The sequence below is a fragment of the Meleagris gallopavo genome, chromosome 11 (assembly GCF_905368555.1).
Source record: "Meleagris gallopavo chromosome 11, MGAL_WU_HG_1.1, whole genome shotgun sequence".
NCBI lineage: Eukaryota > Metazoa > Chordata > Aves > Galliformes > Phasianidae > Meleagris > Meleagris gallopavo.
The window spans coordinates 18,401,492-18,424,492 of NC_139414.1; the positions used below are offsets into that span (position 1 = coordinate 18,401,492).

The 23,001-nt window shown below is 39.9% G+C and overlaps 1 protein-coding gene across 9 annotated transcripts in view; it reads right to left on the reverse strand.

Annotated features, from left to right (window-relative positions):
* NLGN1 (neuroligin 1) overlaps positions 1 to 23,001 on the reverse strand; it is a 494,803-nt gene that overhangs the window by 262,322 nt on the left and 209,480 nt on the right. For 5 of the 9 annotated variants that reach the window (XM_085232837.1, XM_085232836.1, XM_085232835.1 and 2 more), the window contains exons 2-3: positions 12,287 to 13,093; positions 11,800 to 11,859 (exon numbers count right to left, since the gene is read on the reverse strand). In XM_085232837.1, the coding sequence (XP_085088963.1) occupies positions 11,800 to 11,859; positions 12,287 to 12,779 (553 nt within the window). In that variant the 5' untranslated portion in view covers positions 12,780 to 13,093. The remainder of the gene's footprint in view (positions 1 to 11,799; positions 11,860 to 12,286; positions 13,094 to 23,001) is intronic. The other 4 variants (XM_085232842.1, XM_085232841.1, XM_085232840.1 and 1 more) reach the window with 1 other exon arrangement.

The following is a 23,001-nucleotide window of genomic DNA, read 5'->3' on the forward strand; positions in this document are numbered from 1 at the left end:
GTGAGGCTAAGCACCACTGCGGTACTAAACAGATGTAGAGAAAACAGAGAAGCGAACAAACAATAGCATAAATATCCTCTAAAGAAACACAGTGACGTGAGATTACTTTCTATTGCTTTGTCTTTAAGAGTTTGCTTATAATGATCTGATAATCTAATCTAATTGATCTCTCTGAGTACGTCTATGGCTCTAGTCACTGCAGTATCTGATTAGTGGAACAGATCCATACTTTATCTCCAGATTTAATAACTAAATCTATACTTGAAATAGAGTCACGCAAGTTCACCAGAGGGAGAAGGCCAGATGCTGCTTAGCTAAGGGAGGGAGGGAGAGAATGGGAAAAGGCTGGCGAGGACCAGAATGACTGGAAAGGAACACGTGGCTCTGTCTCAAATCATTCCCATGCAACCAAACTCTGTTTAAGCAGCACATTTCTGGGCTTACAGAATTGAAGTTGGAATGTGACATAGCTAATGGGAGCAGAACTGAAAATGAGCTACTGTCTATGGCCCGCTCTCCTTCAAACTGTCTTCTTTGCAAGCATAAAGTAAATGTAATTATTGTTTCTTTGTTCTCTTCCAGACTTGCAGTTCATCAACCTGAAAATTATGACATTTCTTGAATAGGTTTCAATAGCTTCTTAACCTTTCTAGTTCCTGAGTGCCAATAGAATGGCATGCTGCACTTACAGATTTTGGCAGTGAAGAGGTTAACACCCAAAACTGCTAATAATAACAACAGTATTCACTGAGCCAGATAATCACTCACACAGAATTTCTATCCAAAGTCACTTAAAATTCAAAAGAAACCGCTGTATTTCTTTAAGGAAGTGACAGCATTTAGAAGAATATTCATAATTCAAACAACAGGCCAAAATCTGACTTACTGCTGAGATTATCCATTTTTAATCAAGCGATATTAAGGGATGGACAGCTTTTGCTCTACTTCAGGATAGACCTATCTCCTGACTTCTCCCATCACAAATGCCCACGCACTGGGCTGTAGTGATGCTCAGACCGCTGGGAGAGGGCAACAACTGAACCTGGAAGGGCTGTGCAGCGCATATAGAGTGAATCATAGGATATCCAGAGTTGGAAGAGGCGCGTATTCCTGAACTTCCACCTGATGCACCCACGCCATTCCCTGGGCCCTGACGTTGTCAGAGCAGAGCTCAGCGCTGCTCCTCCCTGTGCAGAGCTATGGGTCACCATGAGGGCTTCCCTCAGCCTGCTCGGCTCTGTGCCCAACAAACCAAGGGCCCGCAGCCGCTCCTCACACGTCTTGCCCTCCAGATCCTTCCCCATCCTTGTGACCCTCCTTTAGACGCTTTCTAAATCACCTGCTGCTTCTGTGCTGCTGCTGCCTGTTGGCTGAGACAAAACCAGCTTGTAGTTCACTATGTCAAAGCTCTGGGCAGGAAAATGGCAACTCATACATGTAAGCAAACTCTGGAGAAAAAAATACTTTCTGCCACTGAAAACTGCAGGGTGGATTTCTGCACTGCCTGCTTCTTGGTTTTGCTTTGCCTAAAGGGAAAGAGCCTTTTCATCCCAGCTCTGTGCTCAGCACACACCTGCTGCCGCACAGGTGTCAGGAGCCGTCTTTGCTGTCAGCTCGCCTTCCTGCTCCTCTCAGACGCCGGCTGCCTCCCGCTCACCTCCACGAGGTGATGGCCCGCTGCTGCCGCGCCGCATTTCAGCAGGCATCGTTCATGGATGTCAGGGAAAGAAGCAAAACCAGCCTGTCAAGAACACATGACTGCTTCTCAGTTCAAGGGGCAGCGCTCGCCTCCATGTGAACGACACAGAATGTAATGTGCACAGAAGGGGAGGCGAGGAGCTTCTGCCAGCAGGCCGGGATTCTGGATGGGGCACTCTTACAGTGACCTTGTCAGCATTCATCCCTGTCTCTCTAACACCCGAGCCAACGTTCCCTGTGATCTGGCATCACAGCATGCTGTTGGCCAGGTAATGCCTTCAATACTTCAAGAACTGTGACTGCAACACCGCACGAAGTGTCTGCCAGTACAGAGTTCCATGGCACCGTGAAGGAAAGGCGACTGTTGCTTCTTTTGCCTCTTCCTTTACACGAGGCTTCATCTTTGAAAACATTGTGTACCAAGAGACTGAATGTGCTTCAGCATTTACCTATAGCAATTATTTTTTGTTTCAAAAGTTACTGTTTCTAGCTAAAGTAGTCAATTTGTAATTAATGAACATAGTTAATGACTGAAAAGTTTAGGACACAAACTCAATTCTCTTGCCTGTTCTACATAGCACAGTTTTAATTGATTCATATAGAGGGTACTTTATTCGAGTTTAGCATGGAGAAACAGGGAAAGGACTAAGAATTTAAAATCTAGGTTTACAGCCTAATGACTTCTTGTGAAATTTCATGAAATAAAGCTGCCTCTACACCAACTCTACAGTGATATTTCATGGATCCAAAGTGCTATATAGATCATGGGGCACTATTACTAGAAGCAGCCTCAGAGTACGTAAATGTGCAAAATCTGACATAGCACCTACTTGGCTCATGCACTTATCTTACATCTGGCCTCAAGCAACTAACTTCTACTTTTTTGAAAAATCTCTGAAACCTTCTTGTCATTTTAAAATAAATATGAAAACATATGAATGTAAATTTTGCTATGAAATTAGGCAAATTTTACAGCATTTCGTCAAGCTTTCCCATCATTTTGTGACTGTACATGCATACATATATACATACGTAAATGCCTGGTTCGTATTCCCTTACCACTGAGTCCATCTCATTAAAAGCATTTCTTTGGGAATGAGGACTCTGGGAGACTAAATTCTCATTGCTTCAGATAGATCCTGCTGGTAATGGTATGTTTTGTTTCTCTGTTCACTATATTAATATCAATACACTGAAGACTAAAAGCAAAGCATAGTGTTGGCAGGAACGAAAATAATTCCTGCCAGGGCACTGGAATGGAACTTGACAGCTGGGGTGGTGCTCAGCTTTTGATTAAAGGGCGGCAAGTCCCTGGGAAACAGCTCCCACCAGGGCAGCTCTGTCCCTCAGTGGCTGCCCCAGCAGGGAACCTGAACATCAGATGGTGCAGCCAGGGAGCTTGCCATGGGTAGGTGGGCTTTTGGCAGCTCCAGCATCTCCTGCCTCTTGGAGGTTGGCTTCCATCCTTTTGTGGAATGTTCTGCAATAGAGTATCTCCTGTAAGCTCTCTTTAATCAAACTTTGGGCAAAAAATGAACTGATGTGAACCAAGCAAATTGAACATAAGGTTTGCCTAACCTGCCTGAATGCATCTGAAGCAAATGGGAAGAATGTGCATGAGTCATTCCCCTAGCAAACGGGGAGCAAGGACTGGAGGAGGAGCTCCAGCTGGCAGGTGGGAGGCGAGCAGCGGGTGCGCTCGGATGGGGCCCTCCAGCTGGTCTGCATGGCACCAGCCCACAGCAGGGTGCTGCTTTCAGAAGAAAACCGAGGTGGGTGCCGTGGTAAGGGTGGCTACATGAGCACTAGTCCTGCCATGGGTTCTCTGTTATGTATCCATCACTTAGTAGCATGGTGTTATTTAAAATAACAGATTGATTAAAGAAGCCTAAACGTTATATCTGCCTTGCTGCCATTTTCAATGACTTAAAATTAACTGAAGGGAGAGATCATCTGTACACTACAGAAAGTTGACAGGGCAGAAGATGAGAAACCTGTGATGCTGAGGCTTTGGTAGATGCTGGCACATGTTATCCCGGCCTGTCTTTCCCCACCCACTCCAGAGACAGGAAGGGAGATGCTCTGCAAGGCCGCTCTGTTCCCACTCTGCCTAACGCTCCTCCCGCGCTCGGAGCATCACACTGCCCTGTGCAACAGGAGGAATTTCTGCCTGTCTTTCCCCAGCACCTGGAGTTGCAGCATTTGGGCATTCCAACATTCAGGCAAATCATCAATGCTCAGCATGTAATGAAACCTCCTCATATTTTTTTTTCCACCGCCTTGAACCAACTGTTGCATAGGTTTTTCCCCTAAGTACAGGCTGTGCTTTCACATAGATCCTATTTTGCTCTAGGCTGAGCCTTCTAGAAAGATTCAGCAAGCTGTGCAATCGTCTTACACAACGCACCTTTCTATTAAAAATCTGCAGGTTTTGAGTGTAGGAATATAGAGAACAGAAAGTAATGACAGAGAGGCAATAGAGACAAATCCTTTTCCATGAGCTCTGTGAAATCTTTGCTCAAAATAACTTTGCAGGGGTTTCACTGCCAGTTCATAATGTGGATGAATCACTTCTGATATTTCTGATAAAACAATATTCAAAACTTCTAAATTACTTCCAATTCATTTATGCCATCATTTAATTAGGGCTTCTGCAACATGTTACAAGGACGTCATTATCCCTTATAATTGTATAATAATTGCAATTTTTAATGAAATAATTGCAAGTACACTAGATGTGTAGATATAATTACGATAATTACATAAATACCTGATTTTCAGCTAATAATTAAAGAAGGCCTTTATAGAAAGGGTGAAATTTAACAAATGGAAGCTTGCCAGAAAACAAATACAAATAATAATCGGCTGTCTCTCTCTTACAGATTTCTACTTACCAGTTTCTCTTTACATATGATAATACGATTTTTCCACACATTACAAAATAAAATAAGGATTAAACATGTATTTAAAAAATATTAAATCATAGGAAGAGACCTCAATACTTTGCCCCTGCAGGCTGATCTCAAAATACTGCCATTAATATAGCCCAAACTTAGTTATCCTATGCAATAACTCAGCATCTCACAAGATATTGAACTGCAAATTGCCACTGACATAAATAAAAAGGGAACAGCACCCACAACAATGTGCAATCTGTGTTCTGATTCCTCTGGGACATAAAAGGACAAGTCCTGGATCCCCACAAGCACTCTGGAAAAGCCCATGTGCAGGGCACAGCACTCCAACACAGCTGCTGCTAAAGTTAACCAGTCATACTGGCCATGATCTTCCCCCAAAATGTTCCTTTTGGTCAAACCTATTGGCAAACAGAGAAAACTTGCGTAAGGTTTTTCTCCCTGTGCCCTCCTTGGTAGACAGACCTTTAGAGGGTAACTGAAGTAACAGACTTCCAGAGCTTCAACAGCTGAAGACCCAGAAAAGTAATTTTCCTTCTCTTCACAGAATCACAGAATGGCCAGGTTGGAAGGGACCTCAAGGATCATGAAGCTCCAACCTCCTGCCACATGCAGGGCCACCAACCTCCACATTTAACACCAGACCAGGCTGCCCAGGGCCCCATCCAACTTGGCCTTGGACACCTCCAGAGATGGACGAGGCATCCACAACCTCTCTGGGCAGCTATTCCAGCACCTCACCACTCTCATAGCAAAGAACTTCCCCCTGACATCCAACCTAAATCTTCCTTCAACTTCAAACCATTTCTCTTCAGACGTGTACCTGAGACCAAACTTACTGTGTACATTCATAGCGATTCGTAGCAGTATGAATAGGAAAGGCAAAAGCCATTCTCAATGAAAAGAGCACAGAAAACTCTACCAGGGCAGATTCTGATTACTGCTCTGATAACACATGGGGTATTAGAACAATTCCCACAGTGGAAGAATTAGCAACACAATTTACGGTTGCTGCTGAAGTTAGACACTACAGCAAAATCTTGAAGGGAAAACCAGCTCCAGCAGTTTCCACATGTCTGGCAATGTCTGCCTTCACTTACAGCAGCCCCAGGTGGCTGATTCTGGCCAGCGACCAGTGATGTGTCAGAAGATGGGTGCAGACAAAGCTTCGAGTCAGATTTGTCCCACTTCTCCCAGCCTTTTGTTGTTCAGGGTTGCTTCTATTTAGGATAAAACTCTGTTATTAGAAGCATGAGAAAGTAATATATGGGATATTAATATTAAAACAGAAGAAAAGGATTGATATCCCAAAAACAAATCTCATTTATGTTAAGCTCATTAAAGCAGCGGGGTTCTGAATGCAGAATATAATTAATACTATACATATCAAAGCAGAGAAGACGTGCATTTGGCAACACAAAGTAAGTAGAAATGAAATGAAGAGGGTTAAAGAATTATAAGTGAAAAGAATTTGAAGAAAACCTGGAATTATACTGGAGCAATATTCAACTTATAAGCGGATTATTAACATTATAATTGAGATGATCTTTAAGAATGGTTTGACACACACAAGCATCGTGATTCAAGCTTGAAAAATATGCCAAGAATACTAAAAGAATTTGTATCCTTATGTATTATAAGGAAACAAGGAAACAAAGGGAATGAACACAGAGAAGAGCAAAGGAATAATAATATGATACAGGAAAAAAAAAGACGAAGTAAGCAGAAAAACACAGCTATCCAAAAGTTGCACAAGTGACTCAAGGATTCCTCTTGAAAATGGACAAATGTTCTTCCATAACTATTTCTTCTAATATTTTGACCAGTCTGGCTTTATGCGATAAATTAGAAAGCAGCAGATTGAAAGGAAAACCACTTCAGTCTTATTTACTGAGTACAGCTGGTCCAACGTGACAAAGTCAAGGTGAAGAAGCACAGAACAGTTTTATCTGACTTCATATTAGCAGGTAACAGTATTATTTTAGAGCCCATGTGGGGGAAGATGTGGAAAATGAAAAGGGAGCAACAAAATAATGGACAAGGAATGGAATTAGATCAGAATTTCAGACCTGTGAGAGCTATAAGCACTGTCAAGTTGTATGAGCAAAGCAATGACAGCACGATGACTGTGTGGTCAGCAACAGCCTGAACAACTAGACATTTAGGGAGGACTCTGTCCAATGTTGATGGCATTTAAGATGACTGGAATGCAGTCTGCAAAGTTGTCTATTGTCAAGCATTGGCTCACCCAGAAAAAGGACTGTGGAAAGTACATCAGAGTTTAGGCATTTTATGTTATTTCAAATATGACATAAACCTACTACACGTCTTTGGATAATGCTGCTAACTGACACTAACAGCTTTAGATTGTGAAAGGATGAAAAGGTCTGTACAAGACAATGTTTGCTTCATTATCTTCTTCCATGTATTACTAGTATAATAAAAAATGCTGCTATGGTATCTCAGGAATGAAATACAGGAACACAGTGATTCAAAATTGAACAGAAAAATGCAGCCTTCTTGTTTTAGTACATAGCACCTGAGTTCAGGATTATGGACTACATCTGTACCAACTGATACTGCAGGGAAGAGCACTGGCCTTGCGAGGGCAGAACAGGTTGGAGGGAACTTCAGGCAGGAGCCAGGAAGGGCAAACAGGGGAAAACTCCAGATGTGTGAAGGCAACTACTGACACAAGTGAACTGCAGGCAAACAATCCATTATGAATGGTCAAAATGACCGGGTGAAGATCTACACCCTCTGCAAAGGCTGAGATACACCAAAATACGAACTGAGGTATCTCTGGGAGTGTTGGCATTCATTCTCAAGACATCATAAGCCCTGGTAAGGGCCTGCAAGTGCATGTTCTTAGCCCTTGGGCAGTGCGATGTAATTTGACACAGCTGAGCCTGCAGTGCTGGAGGCACACACCTTAGACTTCTTTCATTTATACTGCCCCGGAGAAGAATATCTCAATTGTTTTTCAGTAATACAGCATTCACAAGTCCAATACTTCAATATTATTTTCTACATCGGACATTTAGAAAAAAAAGAATATGATAATCAATCAACAAATGTTGTAGATGGAAATACAGATTTCCTCAGGTCCAAACTTGTACTTTCCTTATCGATTTCAGAGCTGAAAAAAGCATAGAGAAGAATGGTTATTTAATAAAGGTCTAGAAACTGTATAGGTTGCATTAATTACCTTTTTTTCCAAAATTAGACGGTCAGTCAAATAGCTCTGAGATAGTTAAATAGAATATTGGAAGAAACATCCAGTGTAAGCAAAGGGTAACAGACTAAATGGGACTTTTCATATGTGCTTAGATTTATGAAAAATCTTTCATAGTGCTAAGATTAAAAGCCCTAAAGTTATCAGTGGCATTTATGAATCACAATTGATGTAAGATATTCTCAAAGGAAAACAATGAATGTTCAATGCAGGATGAGATGATAGCACTGCTCTTTTTATTTTGTTTCTGAGAGAGTATTTGTATGAACACATATATGTGCATCCATGATAATCACAGCCATAACCCAGAAACTATGGTGGTGGGAGCTTTGCTGTCTGAAAATCAAGTAGCCCATTAGGAGGCATAAATATTAATAGAGCTGTCTCACACTACACTCTCAAATGAGGTAGTTCAGATCATGATTCTTCGCATTTAAAATTTATTCTCTGCACCAACTAGAATAAGAAACAGAATCCGCATGTGAAGAAGTCACTGATGTTGGGCAGTTTCTTAGCCACTGATAATTCCCACATGTAAAAGTAAGGATCAAGTGATTTATTTCCTTATTCCACCACAATTCTCCTACAAGTAGTCTTGTCTCCCAAACTACTTCCACGACATGCAGTATATATCATATTTTCTCTGAAAACCACACTTCCATATCTTCACATTGAGATCTATTCAGGCAACATGAAGGCTTTTGTACAGGTTCATCGCAAAAGGCATACTGTCATCCCAATTGCAGAACACATAGTATCTGGGGTTTCTTTTAGTGGTCGTGATTTTCAAACTTCATTTTATAATTGTCGTTAGAACTTAAAGTAGGACACTCATGGTGCAAAACTTAGTAACACAGCTAAATGGATAGACAGTATTAAAAAAAAAACAAATAAGAAACCACAAGCTTGCAGCTAAAACAGAAGGTACAACCCTCAAAAGTGGTAATGCGTTACTCTGTCATTCCAGATCACAAGTTCACGCCTTGACTATCAAACAGAGATCAGCAACACTAAACAGAGTGCAAAACTATTCAGGTATTTCCTATAAATGATGCTAAAGTTTGCAAGAACTACCACATCATCAGCAATATAACCATATCAGTCAGTAAAATGGTGTCATCTGGGATATAATTTAAGTTCTACTACAACTTAAAACTATGGAGACTAGCCACAAAGAAAACAACACGAAACTAACGAATGCCTTTGAACAAACTCTAAAACCAGCCCTAGCAAACAGGTGTTATTGTATGCACATCCATAACATAATTAAGCAACTTTTGACCTTCACAGACCCGGTAAGAAACAGGCATGAAAACAAATGATCTTTCATTACTTATAGAGACAGTAAATTGAAGTTTAAGAAATATATTGAAATATAAGCAACTATATTGAGCAAAAATCAGGCTAATATTTCCTCCCTGCTTTTCACTCAGCTTCCATCCTATCAACCTGTAGTCTCTGTAGTGCTCATATCAAAATCCAACAACACATCGTAATGGTTATAATTCCCATTACAACATCTAGCAGGAGTTGCAGATAGGATTGCTTTCATTTCTACATCTGTCTTCATCAGATTACTTCCTGTTCTTCAAAATTTTTTATTTCCTCATATCCCTCAGCTGACAATTAATTCTAGTTACTAGTTTATTTATCTAATAAAATCTATTTCATATAATAAGAAGGCATTAAATAGTATATAAGATAGCGTAATGTCAGTTTGGTAACTTTTAATTTATGTATCTTGTTTTAATTAAGCAGATGGCATAAAAGTTTTCCTCTCATTTTCCAATTTACTCTTTTCAGTAACTTATCATTCACTGATTGTAATGAAATGACTACAACCTACATCCAGCAAACAAGACAATATCAGTCCGTTCTTCTTTCTCATACAAAACCAAGGCCATTTCCAAGCTGGAAGATGACCTTACTCTACTGCACCTTTGTTCTACCACTTGCTCCCTTCTACTCTGGGGTATGAAGGCAGTCCAGGCCAAGGAGAACCCAAGGCTGTGTATGGGTGAGCAGAGGGTGAGCTGCTCTGCTAACAGGGATGGCTACCGCTCTGCCAGCTGCCCAGGCAAAAGGTATCCAGCAATTCTCTGCACTCGTCAAGGAGAAAGGTAGGCTGCTGCTGCTCCTTACTGTGCTGTTTATGCAATGAATTTAACTGCAGAAATACCTCCTGAATTTCAAATAACTCTCTTTATTCTCCTTTGGGCTCACAAGACAATAAACATGACTTTCTCATCTACTGGGCTCCTCTTTCCTTTATTTTTGCTATTTTTCTGAGGTTGTTTTTGGGTGTGTTTTTTTTTTTTTTTTTTTAATATTCTCTCATAGGAAAAATACTTTCTGAGAACAATGATGGAGATCTGCATCTTTATTTATGACTTTGTGAATCAGTGTCTGGGTGATAGGAAGTGAAAGTTGCTCAGCTAATTACACACGCTTGATGAACTGCGTAATAACTGCTGCAGCGCTGCACATTAATTGAATGCATATAAATGACAGCAGTTATTCTAACTTGAATGATGTGTGAAGAAGTGACGTTGCTCACCGTACCCTGATTATCTTTGTTTCCAACTTTGGCAATCCAGCTTAAGCAATTGTATTTTTACAGCACTGAGAAAAGAAATTCCCCAATAGAAACATCAGTGGTTGACTCAAAGCCCAGTGCTTTAAGAACAAATTTAACTGCCTTAAGTAACTGCAACTGGATTCAGACATCTAGAAAAGCATACACAGAGCAACTTCAATTAACAATTAATAATTAACAACTAGCTGCAATTAACAATCAGTAAAACTGCAATAGCAAGAACCTTGGAAAATAAGGCCACCTTCAGTTAGATGCCTAGATCTAAGTTAACAGAGTTGAATCTTGCCTGACTTTTTACCATTTCTTGCTATGACATTTGCTATATTTGTTCTGGAGTAACTGCAGCATATAGTAACTTATATTAAAAATGCAGACTACAGGTAATAGGTACCTTCCACACACCTCTGTTTACCCTAAAAAGCACTCGAGGTTCAAGAGTACACCAACAATTTCACAGCACATTTCAGAGGTAATAATAAAAAACAATAACTTGTTGAAAAACAAATGTGTAAAGTAGTATAAAATTAATACTTTAAAGTTGTTACCAAATGCCTGCTTCAAAAAAGAATATACCTTGCACATCACACATCAATTGCCTTGGGGATTTGGAAATGTCCACAAAGAAACCTGCAAATTCCCCCATGCTGTCTAACACTACAGTGGTAGAAGCCAAGATTCTAGAACACCCTAGTTTCCAAAGTATCACCTCATGACATTTTAACATTTCTTTACACCCCTATTAAGAGATTTGGGGTTTTACAAAGAGAGCCGTAATCACCCAATAAAAGAAATCAGCACTCGCTTTTCCAAGCGCATAAACGAAAAAGAAGTGTTTCACAAAAACATCCCAGAGAAGTGAACGCTGCTTTAAGAAAACAGCATGGATCACATAGGAAGTCAACACAGATTTTCAGCTCTGCTTTGCTACAGTACCTAATAGCCACCGCACTACGCCGCCGGATTATAGAGCTGTGGAGCGCCAGCAGCATCAGTGGCTCCCAGGCATGAGAGCCACCTCCTGTGCATGCATATACAACGCAGGGTGTCGGCATACGAGGGACAGACACTCCTCTGTACCACGAGGCCATGACAGAGAAGCTGCCAACGGGATCAGTATAGGACACTGAAAGAGAGATGATCAGGATCAACCAAGTTCAAGCTTTGCAAATGTTATCTGCTCTTCTGCTTTATACAGTCCTCTCCTCAAGTACTTTTCTGGCTTTACTACGACACGACGGACCGTAACTGTTCACTTTACAGCATCAGCAAATCAACCTTTTTCAGCTGTATTATATGTTCCTCCTTTGCAAGGTTTCGATTTTTCCCCCACTTTTTTTTGTACACTTTATACATACCTCCTTTTCTACAAATTTTCTTGCCGGGTTTTCTGGCACATTCCTTGGATATTCTTTTGACTGAAAAATGAATAGAAGACTAGAAAATAACATGGAGCTCCGTCACAGACAGTAGGAGCATGCAACACCACTATCTAACTCAAATATGACCTGCGTTATTAGGTGCGGAAGAATCTCAACTTGTGGTGCCTGCACATGCAATGGATAAGATGTTGATGCATCTTCCCAGAAGTCAGTGGGTGGCAATGAGAATTAGGCACCAAATTTGACCTAAAAATACACGTGCTGTGGGAGAAAAGAAATGAGTGTAGACAGAATTCTTTTTTAAAAAAAGGACAGATGCATACAAAGAAAAGCAGCATGCATACATGTAGTTTGCTGGCATGCAACAAAGAAAGCCATGCTAACAGTAGACATGAATTAATATTGTTAGAACGTAGAACAGGAAAATAAAAAGATCTCCCTGTTTTGCCTGCTATTAACTCACCATCCTCGGTTGGGACATAGATATTTAAATAGAGGCAGTCTTCATTCTGATCTTGTACATAGGTGGAAACTACATCCAAGTTATTAGTAAACCACACGGGAAGCATGACTTCAGGCAACCTGCCTTCTATAATGTTCTGGGGACACACTGGAGCAAACTGAGTGGTATTTTTGATATCTGCCCAGGGAGACGGAGGCTCAGGAGGTTGAAAGCGGCGCTCCCCTGTTGGAGGGGCAGCATACGGAACCCCGAGAAACTGAATAACAGGCCCCAAAATTTCATTATTTAGTTCCTTCTTAATCCCTCTTATCTTGCCAAAGTTGGTGGTCACCACTGGGTTGGTATCATCCAATTTTTGGGAGGACACAGCTGCAGCGTGAAGCAAAAATCCAAGTATAGAGAAAGCAAAAGTGGCATTCAATCCCATGTGTAGCAGGCGGGCTATCAGCGCTCTCCATACACAGTTCAGCCACATGGATCTTGGAAAGGCCATGGTCCCACATTAGTTGTGTGACTACAATGAAGCAATCTTATTTGTATCCACTGGTGTAAAAAAGAGGGCGACCAAAGGAAACAGATCAAGTTTCCTAAATAGGAGCCTGTCAGAAAAATCTCAAAAGGCTTTTCATGTGGTAAGTATCTTCCATTGATTTCACACTTATTGAAGCTGCATCTTCACTCAGCACTATTTATCAGACTACATCCTATTGACAATTCTGTTTTCCATAGCAGCAATATGAAGAGAGAGGCCATTTACTGCAGAATCCCCTCTTATAAATCAAATCCAGTTAGCCGCAGGTCTATATCCTGGAGAAAATGAAAATAAATCATTAGTATGAAAGAGCTAATATGAGCAGAGTGATAACTAGATGTTTCACAAGTTACGTACATACATTAATAGCTACTAGAACCATGTAAGTAAAACTGCACTAGTTTATGGGTCCATGAAATGGTGGGTGAAGCACTGATTACTGGATTATCCATAACGACACCTGTTGAATTTACACAGGTTTTTCAGAAGAAACAGATCTGATAGAAAACACATTTTTAAAATTCACCTTGTCAAGAATAAGCACTTTGCTGCCAGGCCCCATTAAATACGTGTTTATGCTCATATTTAATTTAACTGCATCATCTCCAAATCAATTCTCACCTTATTTGCACTAGTTACCAAAAAGGAAGTAATTATTTATTTGAAGTAAAAGAGTGAATTAAGATATACAGGCATGCAGAAGACTCAAATGCTTTTTATTTCATCCAGAGCAGATGACAATATATGCAAACATTTGTTCGTTTAACAATACAACTTCTGATTCAAACATCAGGACAATTGGTATACCTTTATAAGAATAACACAAATTACCATGCTTTGTATGGTTTTCTTATCCCTCAAATTTCTAATAGCTAATGAAATGCACCCAAATTGTGGCAGTGTGAAACAGCCACAGAATGACGAAGGCCCACAGTCTACTCCACCAAAGTGAATGGAAATTCCAGATTTGCACAGAATTATGGCTAGACATCAGTGTTTGTCCCTGAAAACTGATCAGGAAAAGGGTCTGAGCAGGCACGTTAGGGATGGAGCAGCACATCACAATGGTTGCTTCAGACCCATCCCACCTTCCTTTTCAACTACTCACGAATGAAAAAGCACCGTGAACACACTCAATTCCTACCACTCTTATTTTACAATATAAACAACAAACGCTCCCATAGGGCAGTGGAAATCTTATCTTTCATATACCCACATGCTGACTGAACAGTATCCTGGAAAAATCATCGGTTAGGATCAGGGACTGTATCATCACAAATTCCAGACTCTATTTTCAACCATGTTAACTCAGAGGTTGTTACACAAGGCTGTGTGTTCCAGCACTTCTGAAAATTACTCAGTGCATATCATTATATCTTCCATATGCATGTTAAACATATTTCTAACACGACTTACAATATCCTATTATTTAAAATGCAGTGTTATACACAACATAGCAGTGTAATCTTACGCTCCCTATTAAGCAGTGTGTAAAGCACAAGAAATGTGTTTTGCTTTGCATGGGAAACATTTTAAACCACCTGTTTTTGAACAGCATTGGCAGTTTTAATGAGAATTGTTGTTTTTTTTTTATCATGTCTATACACATTGGAGAGAGAATTCAAAAGAACGGCTTGTCTAATAGTCAGACTACCCTGCAGTTTGGGTTATTAAAAAGGAGATTGTAAAAGCTATATAGGACAGCAGGAGATTTGGTTCATGTCTAGCATTCCTTTCGCTCTGAACAATCCATCTCAGGAGGCAATAAGGAGATAGATGAAGCTTTTCCACAGTTTTCTCTCTCCCTTTCTTTCTCTGCTAATTCTAACACCTTCACTGTGAATACGCATTAAGAATGAAGGCTTATGCCCTTCATTCTCCAGCTTCAAACTCTTTGTGTTTACTGGAAACACACCAATTTAGCTGCAGAAAATAATTGCCCTGAGTTAACGTATGTGTTTAATAAACTTGAACAGAAGGGCATGCGAACAATTGGCTCTCAGTAAGCCTTGTCACATTTTGAAGGTAGTGGGCTATTGCTTGAGAAATAGTACAGGCAGAGGACGGGTGCTGGAGCAGAGGCCACTTCATGCAGTTTTGCTGCTCTGAGCTGACGTGCAGTGATGGAACAGGAGGTCATGGAAAGATGGAACAATTCTCACCCTATGAGATATAGACCAGTTTTCAGCTCTAAGACAACTTTCTAACCCACTTTTGGTACCTAAAACAGGAAGTTTTAACAACAGTGATGGAAGTCACAGGAGTTAATCAGAACAGAGACATATTTTGGATTGTAAGACTTCAGCGAGACATTTTCCTTTAAATAATAATTTCAGTTCAGAATAAGTTATGTAAATTCAAAGCAAATCATAGAGCCAAGCTACAGTTTTAAGCTCGTTCATCTTGCTGCTGCAGCTGAACATCTCTGCTGTGATTGAAAGTTCTGGTTTGCTTCTCTTGGATGAAGTTTTGCTCTAAGACAGAAACTGGGCTAAACTGATAAGACTAAATTGTTTGGCTATTCTCATTAATTAATTTTTGGGTACTAGCTAGCTTCAGTGAATAGATTTTTAAGCCACACAAGGCAATAAACTGTAAGGCTTTGCAAAGTTGGAATCAACAGATTTGTATTGTGCTCATAACTTGAATTCTAGGTTTTTGTTTTTCCCTATTAGGCAACAGTTTATTGTTGAGAGTCAGATAGGTCAAACATCTAAGCCTGCTGCTGGCTGCACCAAGGCTACAGAAGTAAGAACACTAACTCACACAAATAAGGAGACTGAGATTATTCAGATCTTATGAGAATTTTATGCCAAAATTTTATATCCAGAAGTAGGTGGGAAGGCAAAGTGGGGATGCCAGCCTGGGGCTTAGCTGTCTTAGTAGCTCAGCATCAATGTTGGACACAAAATTTTCCTTAGTCCTCCAGCAGCTGATCTACATAGGACTTTCCCGTGGTATCCAGACTCCAAAGGACTGATCAGGAGTCAGTGAGACAGAAGCAATTAACAGAGGGGGAAATAATCAGGGAGGGGAGCATCACAGTAAACCAAAGAACAGAGACGATCAGTTTGAGCCAAGGTATAAAGCTTTAGCAGCAGAGTACTGTAGATCTGAAGAGGGGAAGCATTTTCAGATTTTTTATTGTCTAGATGTGAGGATCACAATTGTTCCCTGTGGTAACGCAAATGAATTCTACTGTAAAAGGTATTTGATAAAGTCTTTCACGGTCTTTGGAACAGTCTATGCTATATAGAGGTTTCTTCTATCATCCATTATTTGATTATCTTCCTTTCTGAATTTAAATTACTTTATAGCTCAGATGCTGAAATACTTTAGAACAGCATTTAGTATGCTGAGGAGCGAACAGCCCAAGATAACTTCAGAGTATCTTTGCATTTCCAATGACACAGGGCATCCCACAACCAGCCGCATCTGCTGCAAACTGCAGCAGCCAAACTCCTCTTTGTCACTCTTGCACAGAGCTTCAAATCTTAAGGGATGTCTTGAACTGTACCACCTGTCAATAGCTCCAACGGATTAATAAAACCTTCAGTAGGACTTGGTGCTCCTGGCCATATGCTGGGCATTATTTAGTCTTTACACCACTGGCTGCTTTCTTTTTAGCTGAAGATTTACTCTGTGACTTGATAATCATGCTTAAAAATTCCTTTCCACTTCAATTTTACTGCAAACTCCCAATTGCACAAATATTCATAGAAAGTGACTGTAAGGGTTTCGAACATCATACAGTGCTGCTTCATCTCGAAACACAAATACAATTTTGCAGAACCAACTGCATTTGCATCCATTTTTCCTTACAACGGTCTCTACTTACAACTGAGAGCCTAAAGATGTTTTGTGTCTCTAAAAGGAAACCTGTGTTCTGAAGAACGCTGTGATCCCAAACAGGAACACGGCCAGCAAAACAGAAGCCATTAAAGGGACAACTGTGACCCAGGGTGAACACCGGATCGCTGTGACACAACGATTGTCAGCCTGATCAGGCAAATCCTCCAGAGACGTATCATGAAACTTCCCATCTCTTCCTTCACATTTCAAGTTGGTAAAGAGAAGTGTTGTTTCAAATAAGGCGTATTTTCTCTCAGTGTAGTAATAAAAATTTGGAAACAGACCCTGCTTTTGGGTACTTCCACAGAGACTTGGTGGAAGGAAGGGATTTACATGTGTTTAGTTCAAGAAATGAGCTATTTGCACTCTAAAAAGCAGGTCTTTGCACTGGTAAGACAGGAGACTGCAATCCTGAGTCTCACACACCTTAGAAAGGCACAGATCTGGAGGAGCTTGGGGAGCTTCAGAAAGCAGCTACAGATCCAGATCAATTGACATGCACAGCCTTTGCTGAAACTGCCAACAAGGGTACAAATAAGACATTATTCTGCTGGGGTCACGGTCCCACCCCACATTAGTATGGGATTACAAGTGTTATGCTACACAGGTCCGCAAACAATCCAGGGGTAGGGATTTCCAAATGCTTCAAGCTGTGTCAATATATCACTCACAGATCACAGGATCTGATTCCTCAATGTAACTCTCACGTTTGCCTCTATCTAACAGCACCTTTTGTACACAAAACCTTACAACCAAATCAGGAAAAACTGCAAGTGAATACATATGAATACATTATTCAACACAATGAAGCACAAATTAATGAAAAGTTGGATCAAATTGAGTAGATGATATAAGACTCATTTAAATTGCCATGTACTTTTCGGTTTCGCTGTATTTTTGTTCTTCCCCATTAGTGGGAATATTCACTAATGCTAACTCATTATTAATTAGTATTTTCATGATCAAAAGATCTCTCTAAATAATTTCTGCATCTTGGTTTGCCAAAATAAGAAGACTTTTGATCTTAATTTTCTATTAAGATGTTTTTGAATTAGATAAATTAAACGTATGGAAAGAAGAGGGTCACTTCAGTCTTATTATCTTTCATTTACTCATATCAATAAATCATTTTCTTAAAATAGTTCTACTTCTTAGCTAAAGTAATTGTTTATATTACCAGAAGTTGGCTACAATTTGTTAATGTGGACTGTAGCTATCTGACATTTTGCACAGTAAGTAGGTAACGAAATGGTGATTTTACCCATAACAGAAAGAATGGGTAACTCTGTCACTTACGTATAAAGTTTTAGACAGCTAAGTAATACAGATTTAAATTAAAAATGACAGATGCACTGGCGTGGAATATAATGGGCACTGAAGTGAACCTTTATTCCTTTTAGCAGCTTATGGTTAACTCTTAAATGGACCACATTTGTACTCACATTTGAGTGCTCGAGCTATTCTACCAAATGATCAGATGGCTGTTGTGTTGATGGCAGTAGTGTGCTTCAGGACATGAAGAGTTTTTGACCTACTCTAGGAACTGAACTGAATTCCTGGTAACCATGGGTCACACCAGAGAAAAACAAATATTCGACATCTGTCTCTCATCTAACATCTCCAATACTGAAATCGACATATGCTACACCATAAAGCCAAGTTAATTTAACTGTCTTCAACTAACGCTTTTTAAAAGTGATCACTTTATCAGCAGGGCATACCAGAGCTTGGTATTAACAGACATACCAGAGCTTGGAATACCCTGCTCAAGCAATCAGGTGGGAATGGAGGGCTCTTAAAGGAGGTGTTCTTTCAGCATCCCTTGCAGGTGAAAATGTTCTAGAATTAGTAACAGAGTTCATTACCTCATCTGCATTTGTGAGCAACCCTTGATTCAGACTGTGGTTAATCACAGGAGAAAAATAAATTGGATTTTGTTAACTATCTTTAACACAGTTATAATACCAACAGTAATACTATGTTTAATGGAAGATCATCACCTAAGGCAAACTTCTGTATCAGATTCAGAAGAATGATGCCACTTTGATTTTCCTATTTCAGGCATTAGGAATTCAAGGTTAAAAAAGCTGAAATACAGTTATTACATTTTCTTTACAGAGAATGCTGAAAACACAGATAATGGAATGAACTCGGATTTGTCTATGAATTGTTCTGCTATCTGGCTAACATATAATAACACTTCCAAAGCACACAAAAATCTTGTTATAGAGCTAGATCAATAGCTGGCTTTTTAATATGATGAATTAAAAAGAAAAAAAAGGCAACAAATTTCCTTGTGGCACCAACACAGCAAATGTTCATCTTACTGGATCTGATCCTGGTCTCAATTCCATCAGTGCTAACGAGATCAAATTCCAACCCATTATAAAAGCCACAGAGGTACAAATATAATTTGTTAATCATAAACCCAGTATCTCTAACTCAAGTTCAAAAGTGCTCTTGAATGGCGTTACCATGCTTACAGAGCTGTGGAGTGCACACTACATTTGGAGTGCAATATTGGCATCATAGGGATCTATCAACTTGAGAGTCCATTTCCTGTGATGGAGCATTCTGTACATCTGTGACTTTACTTGTATTTCTTCCAAAATGAATTTCATGCTTAACTTGTTTTTCTTAATTAAACTTCCTTTAGCGGTTTCTAATATGTGCATTATTAAAACTCATTAGTCCCATTCATGCCTGCCTGTCATTTTTAGCTTCACATTCATGTATTGAAGTGCTCTGTTGCTTTATATAGGAAGCAAATTAAATAATAAATATGAGAACTTGAACGTTTTATGAGTGTCAGTATGAGAAAGTGGCTGCAAGGCCCATAAGGTTTCACACAAAAAAAGCATTACAGCTAAAGCTAACATGCTGACACATCTCTGATCTATAAAGTCTGCAGTAATGGTAGCAGTAAAGTGTTGTGCCATAGATGGGGAATTTTTCTCTCACGCGAAATAGAAATAAGATAGAGCACAAACTATATTTACCGTTGTAAAAAAATTTCAAATAAAATTTCCCAAAAGCTTAGAATATAACACTATTAAATGTCTGCAAAGATTTACTCTTTCCATCTCACTTCACATGTAGCTCCTATTATTCAGCTCCTTGTCCCGGTATCATTCTCTACTACTCTCTGCCAGAGAGACACTCCTTTAAGTTATGGCACCCAGCCTCAGATCTGCCTGTGGCCACATCCCAGTCACAGTGACTGAGACGCCAGTGACAGAAGAGCTTCCTAACCCAGCAGTGACTATTTCAGGGCCTCAGTCTCCAATGGAAGAACCAGTCCGGAGAAACAAAGCTCCACCTCACACCACCTAATTTTCACAGGTCTGAAATTGTCAAAATATTTTCTGTGTTTTATAGCAGGGCTCCTCTGAAAGTAGTTGTTCTCTCCTCCTGACGCTACGTGCCTATCCAACACTTCACCACCTACAAGTGGGTTTTTTTTGGAATCTGGTGGATGGGATTGGGAAGGAGATAGTTAAAGAAATATCTGCAGTTCGGGTATTGCAGTGGAAAGTTTCAGAGAGATGGAATTAAATAAGAGTACAAGATACAACATAAATGTATTCCCCCTCATTAAATTCCCAGAACCAGTTCAACAAGTGGGTTAATGGCATCTCTAGGCAGGTTGTGATTGAGCAGATTTAGAAAATATATTTTACATTGCCATTTAAGTTCTCTGCTTGGTTAAAAGGATATGAGTCACTTGAAATATAATATTTTAAAGCGTCCTTGATCATTTTTATGATTTTACATGCACGTGTTGCTAATTTCAAAGCATTAGATTCTCCTTTATAATGGTGCAGAAGACCTAACCAAGCATCAATGGAAAGAAGCAGACTACCCAAAGGCAGCACTAAAACTGATTATGCAGAAAATGTTACAAGAACAAAATACAGGAATTCAACAAATGGGGGTAAAGGAGCTCCAACTGCTATTCTTTTAATGGCCTCATCTATAATTTGCCTACAGCAGTGGGGAAAAAAAAAAAACCAATCACATTGAGGTATGCAGTGCAGAGCTGTACATGGCTGGATTACCAGAAGGATAAGTACAGCTGGTGCTGTGCCCCATGGTTTCACACCCAAGGTGTCTCCTGATACCACTTCTCTTCTTTTAAAGAGCAAAGTGGGGTCTTAGAGTGGGTGCATGGGAAACCTCAACCGTGGTAGTAAGTGGCTAGCAAGGCACTTGTTCTCCTTGGGTAACAAACAGCACATCACTAACTATTCATAATTACGAGAATGAAGTTTGTTGGAAAAATTGAGGTCTCCAGAGGGGGGTGAAAACATGCAGCTGAGACACCAAGAACTCAACATGATGTCCCCTTGTAATTGTGAGAAATCAGTAGTCATCCAGGGAACGCTAAGTCATCACTCGTCATTAAAACAAAAGGATGTGTTTCAGTATCCACACTAAACCAATATAGAACTTGTTGAAGTTCGCACATCAACCCCTTTTTCACATCCCCAGTCTCCCCCACCACTCCCACACAAAGTCCTCTGCAACAAGCAGGTTGTGAGGAGGCATCTCTCTCTGCATGCACATTCCTTCCTGATGCAGAGCTCAGAAGCAGGGCTGCTGTAATGGAAATGTGCTTTTATAACAGCATTTATTCAGCAGTCAGGATCTATTTTTGTCACTCCCCATTATATTTATCGTGGATGGATCTCTGGGACTAACAAGAAATTACATTGTTTACTGGATCAGATTGATTACTGCCCATCTTTTATTAAAAGAAATACCCAAAGGTTTCTACTGAATCTCTGGCAAAATATTGTCTTTTCACCATTTGCTTTCAAAGAATGTCTGTCTCCTTTTGCTCTTCTTTTTCACTATTTAATTTTTAAACAGTTTCCTTTTCATGTGATTAAAAAAACATAATAAATATGACAGCAAACAAATAATTCAAAGCCAGCCAAGGATCTGTAATACAGCTCCACGTCTCTATTAGAAAGAAATGTGTATTTGCTTTTAATAAAGAAAGGCACGCCAATCCATTACAAACTAAGACCATGTCTAAGCCTCTGCTTTCTTCTCTTTTCCCCAGACTCCATTTGAACAATTACAGTGGTTTGTGCTTGTGTATGTGCCAGTGGATATTAAACATGCAAACTGATAAAAAATAAAACTGCCACCATTACCGTGTTCAAATCTTCCAATCATCTGCAAATCAATTTATCAGCCTACAGCTCCATCCCAGTCTTTAAATAACCCTCCTCAGCAGCCTGCTCCACCTCCAGCCAAATAATCCCAGCAAGCCCACTTTGTTAAGGGTGTTTCAGTACCAACAGCCAGATCTCCTTACCCTAACATAGAGAAAGGGGTGAAATACCCAAAGCAGCAGCAAGACAACATCTCTGCTTGCTTCCACACAACGTACTGCCTTAAGCAGCCTGAACACTCTCATGGCTTTGCTGCTACTTCATTTAATGACAAAACAGAGGTGTTCAGCCAAATCCTGCTTCCTAGTACACTTAGCGTGATTATCCTCAGCCTCATTTTTCTCCCTGCAGCCCGTATGTGGTTCATATCAAATACACAGAAGAAATGAGAACCGTTGTATGTGTTTAAGGACACCTCGACCACTTACTGCAAAACTGCTTTTTGCTGCCTTGCTGCAATCTGTAGCTGTAGCCTAAGAAAACCATTGTTGTATATTAAAGGTAACTAAGAAGTAGTTTCCCGTGCATCATACACCACAGGGAGAAGGAAAAAAGAAAAAAAAAAAAAGAAAAAAGAAAAAAAAGTAAAAGAAAAAAAAGTAAAAGAAAGAACTACCCAAAAGCAGTATTTCCAAACATGGCTACTTAGCTCTTGGCTCCCAGTCTGCAAATCTAATTTCAAAGATGCAAAAGTGGGCTGTGTGTTACAGCTGTAGAGCCCACACAAGTCTCAGTGCAGTCAATGGGAATCAGTATCTCTGAAAATCAGGGCCCTGAGTAATGAGCTCTATTTTTACATGCTCATTTGTATCACGCTTGGTCTTGCACTTGTCAGGTGCCTGTAATAGAGTGCATGCAATTTCATAAGTATCCTTTGCTTCAGATTAAGCCAGTCCAGGAAAAAAAAAGGAGAAAAGTTCCCAAAGCTCACAGTGTTGCTCCTTCAGCAAGCACAACGTCTAGATGCATCCAAAATGCTCTGACAGTAAAAATAAAAACTATATATATATATATATATATATATAAAATAATTTAAAAAGCAACAACAACAAACAAGCAAACAAACTGATAAAAAGCAATGCAGGTATTCAAGGAGCCCAAAAAAGTTATTTGGAGCCTTATCACAAATACGTGTTTTCAGACATGAG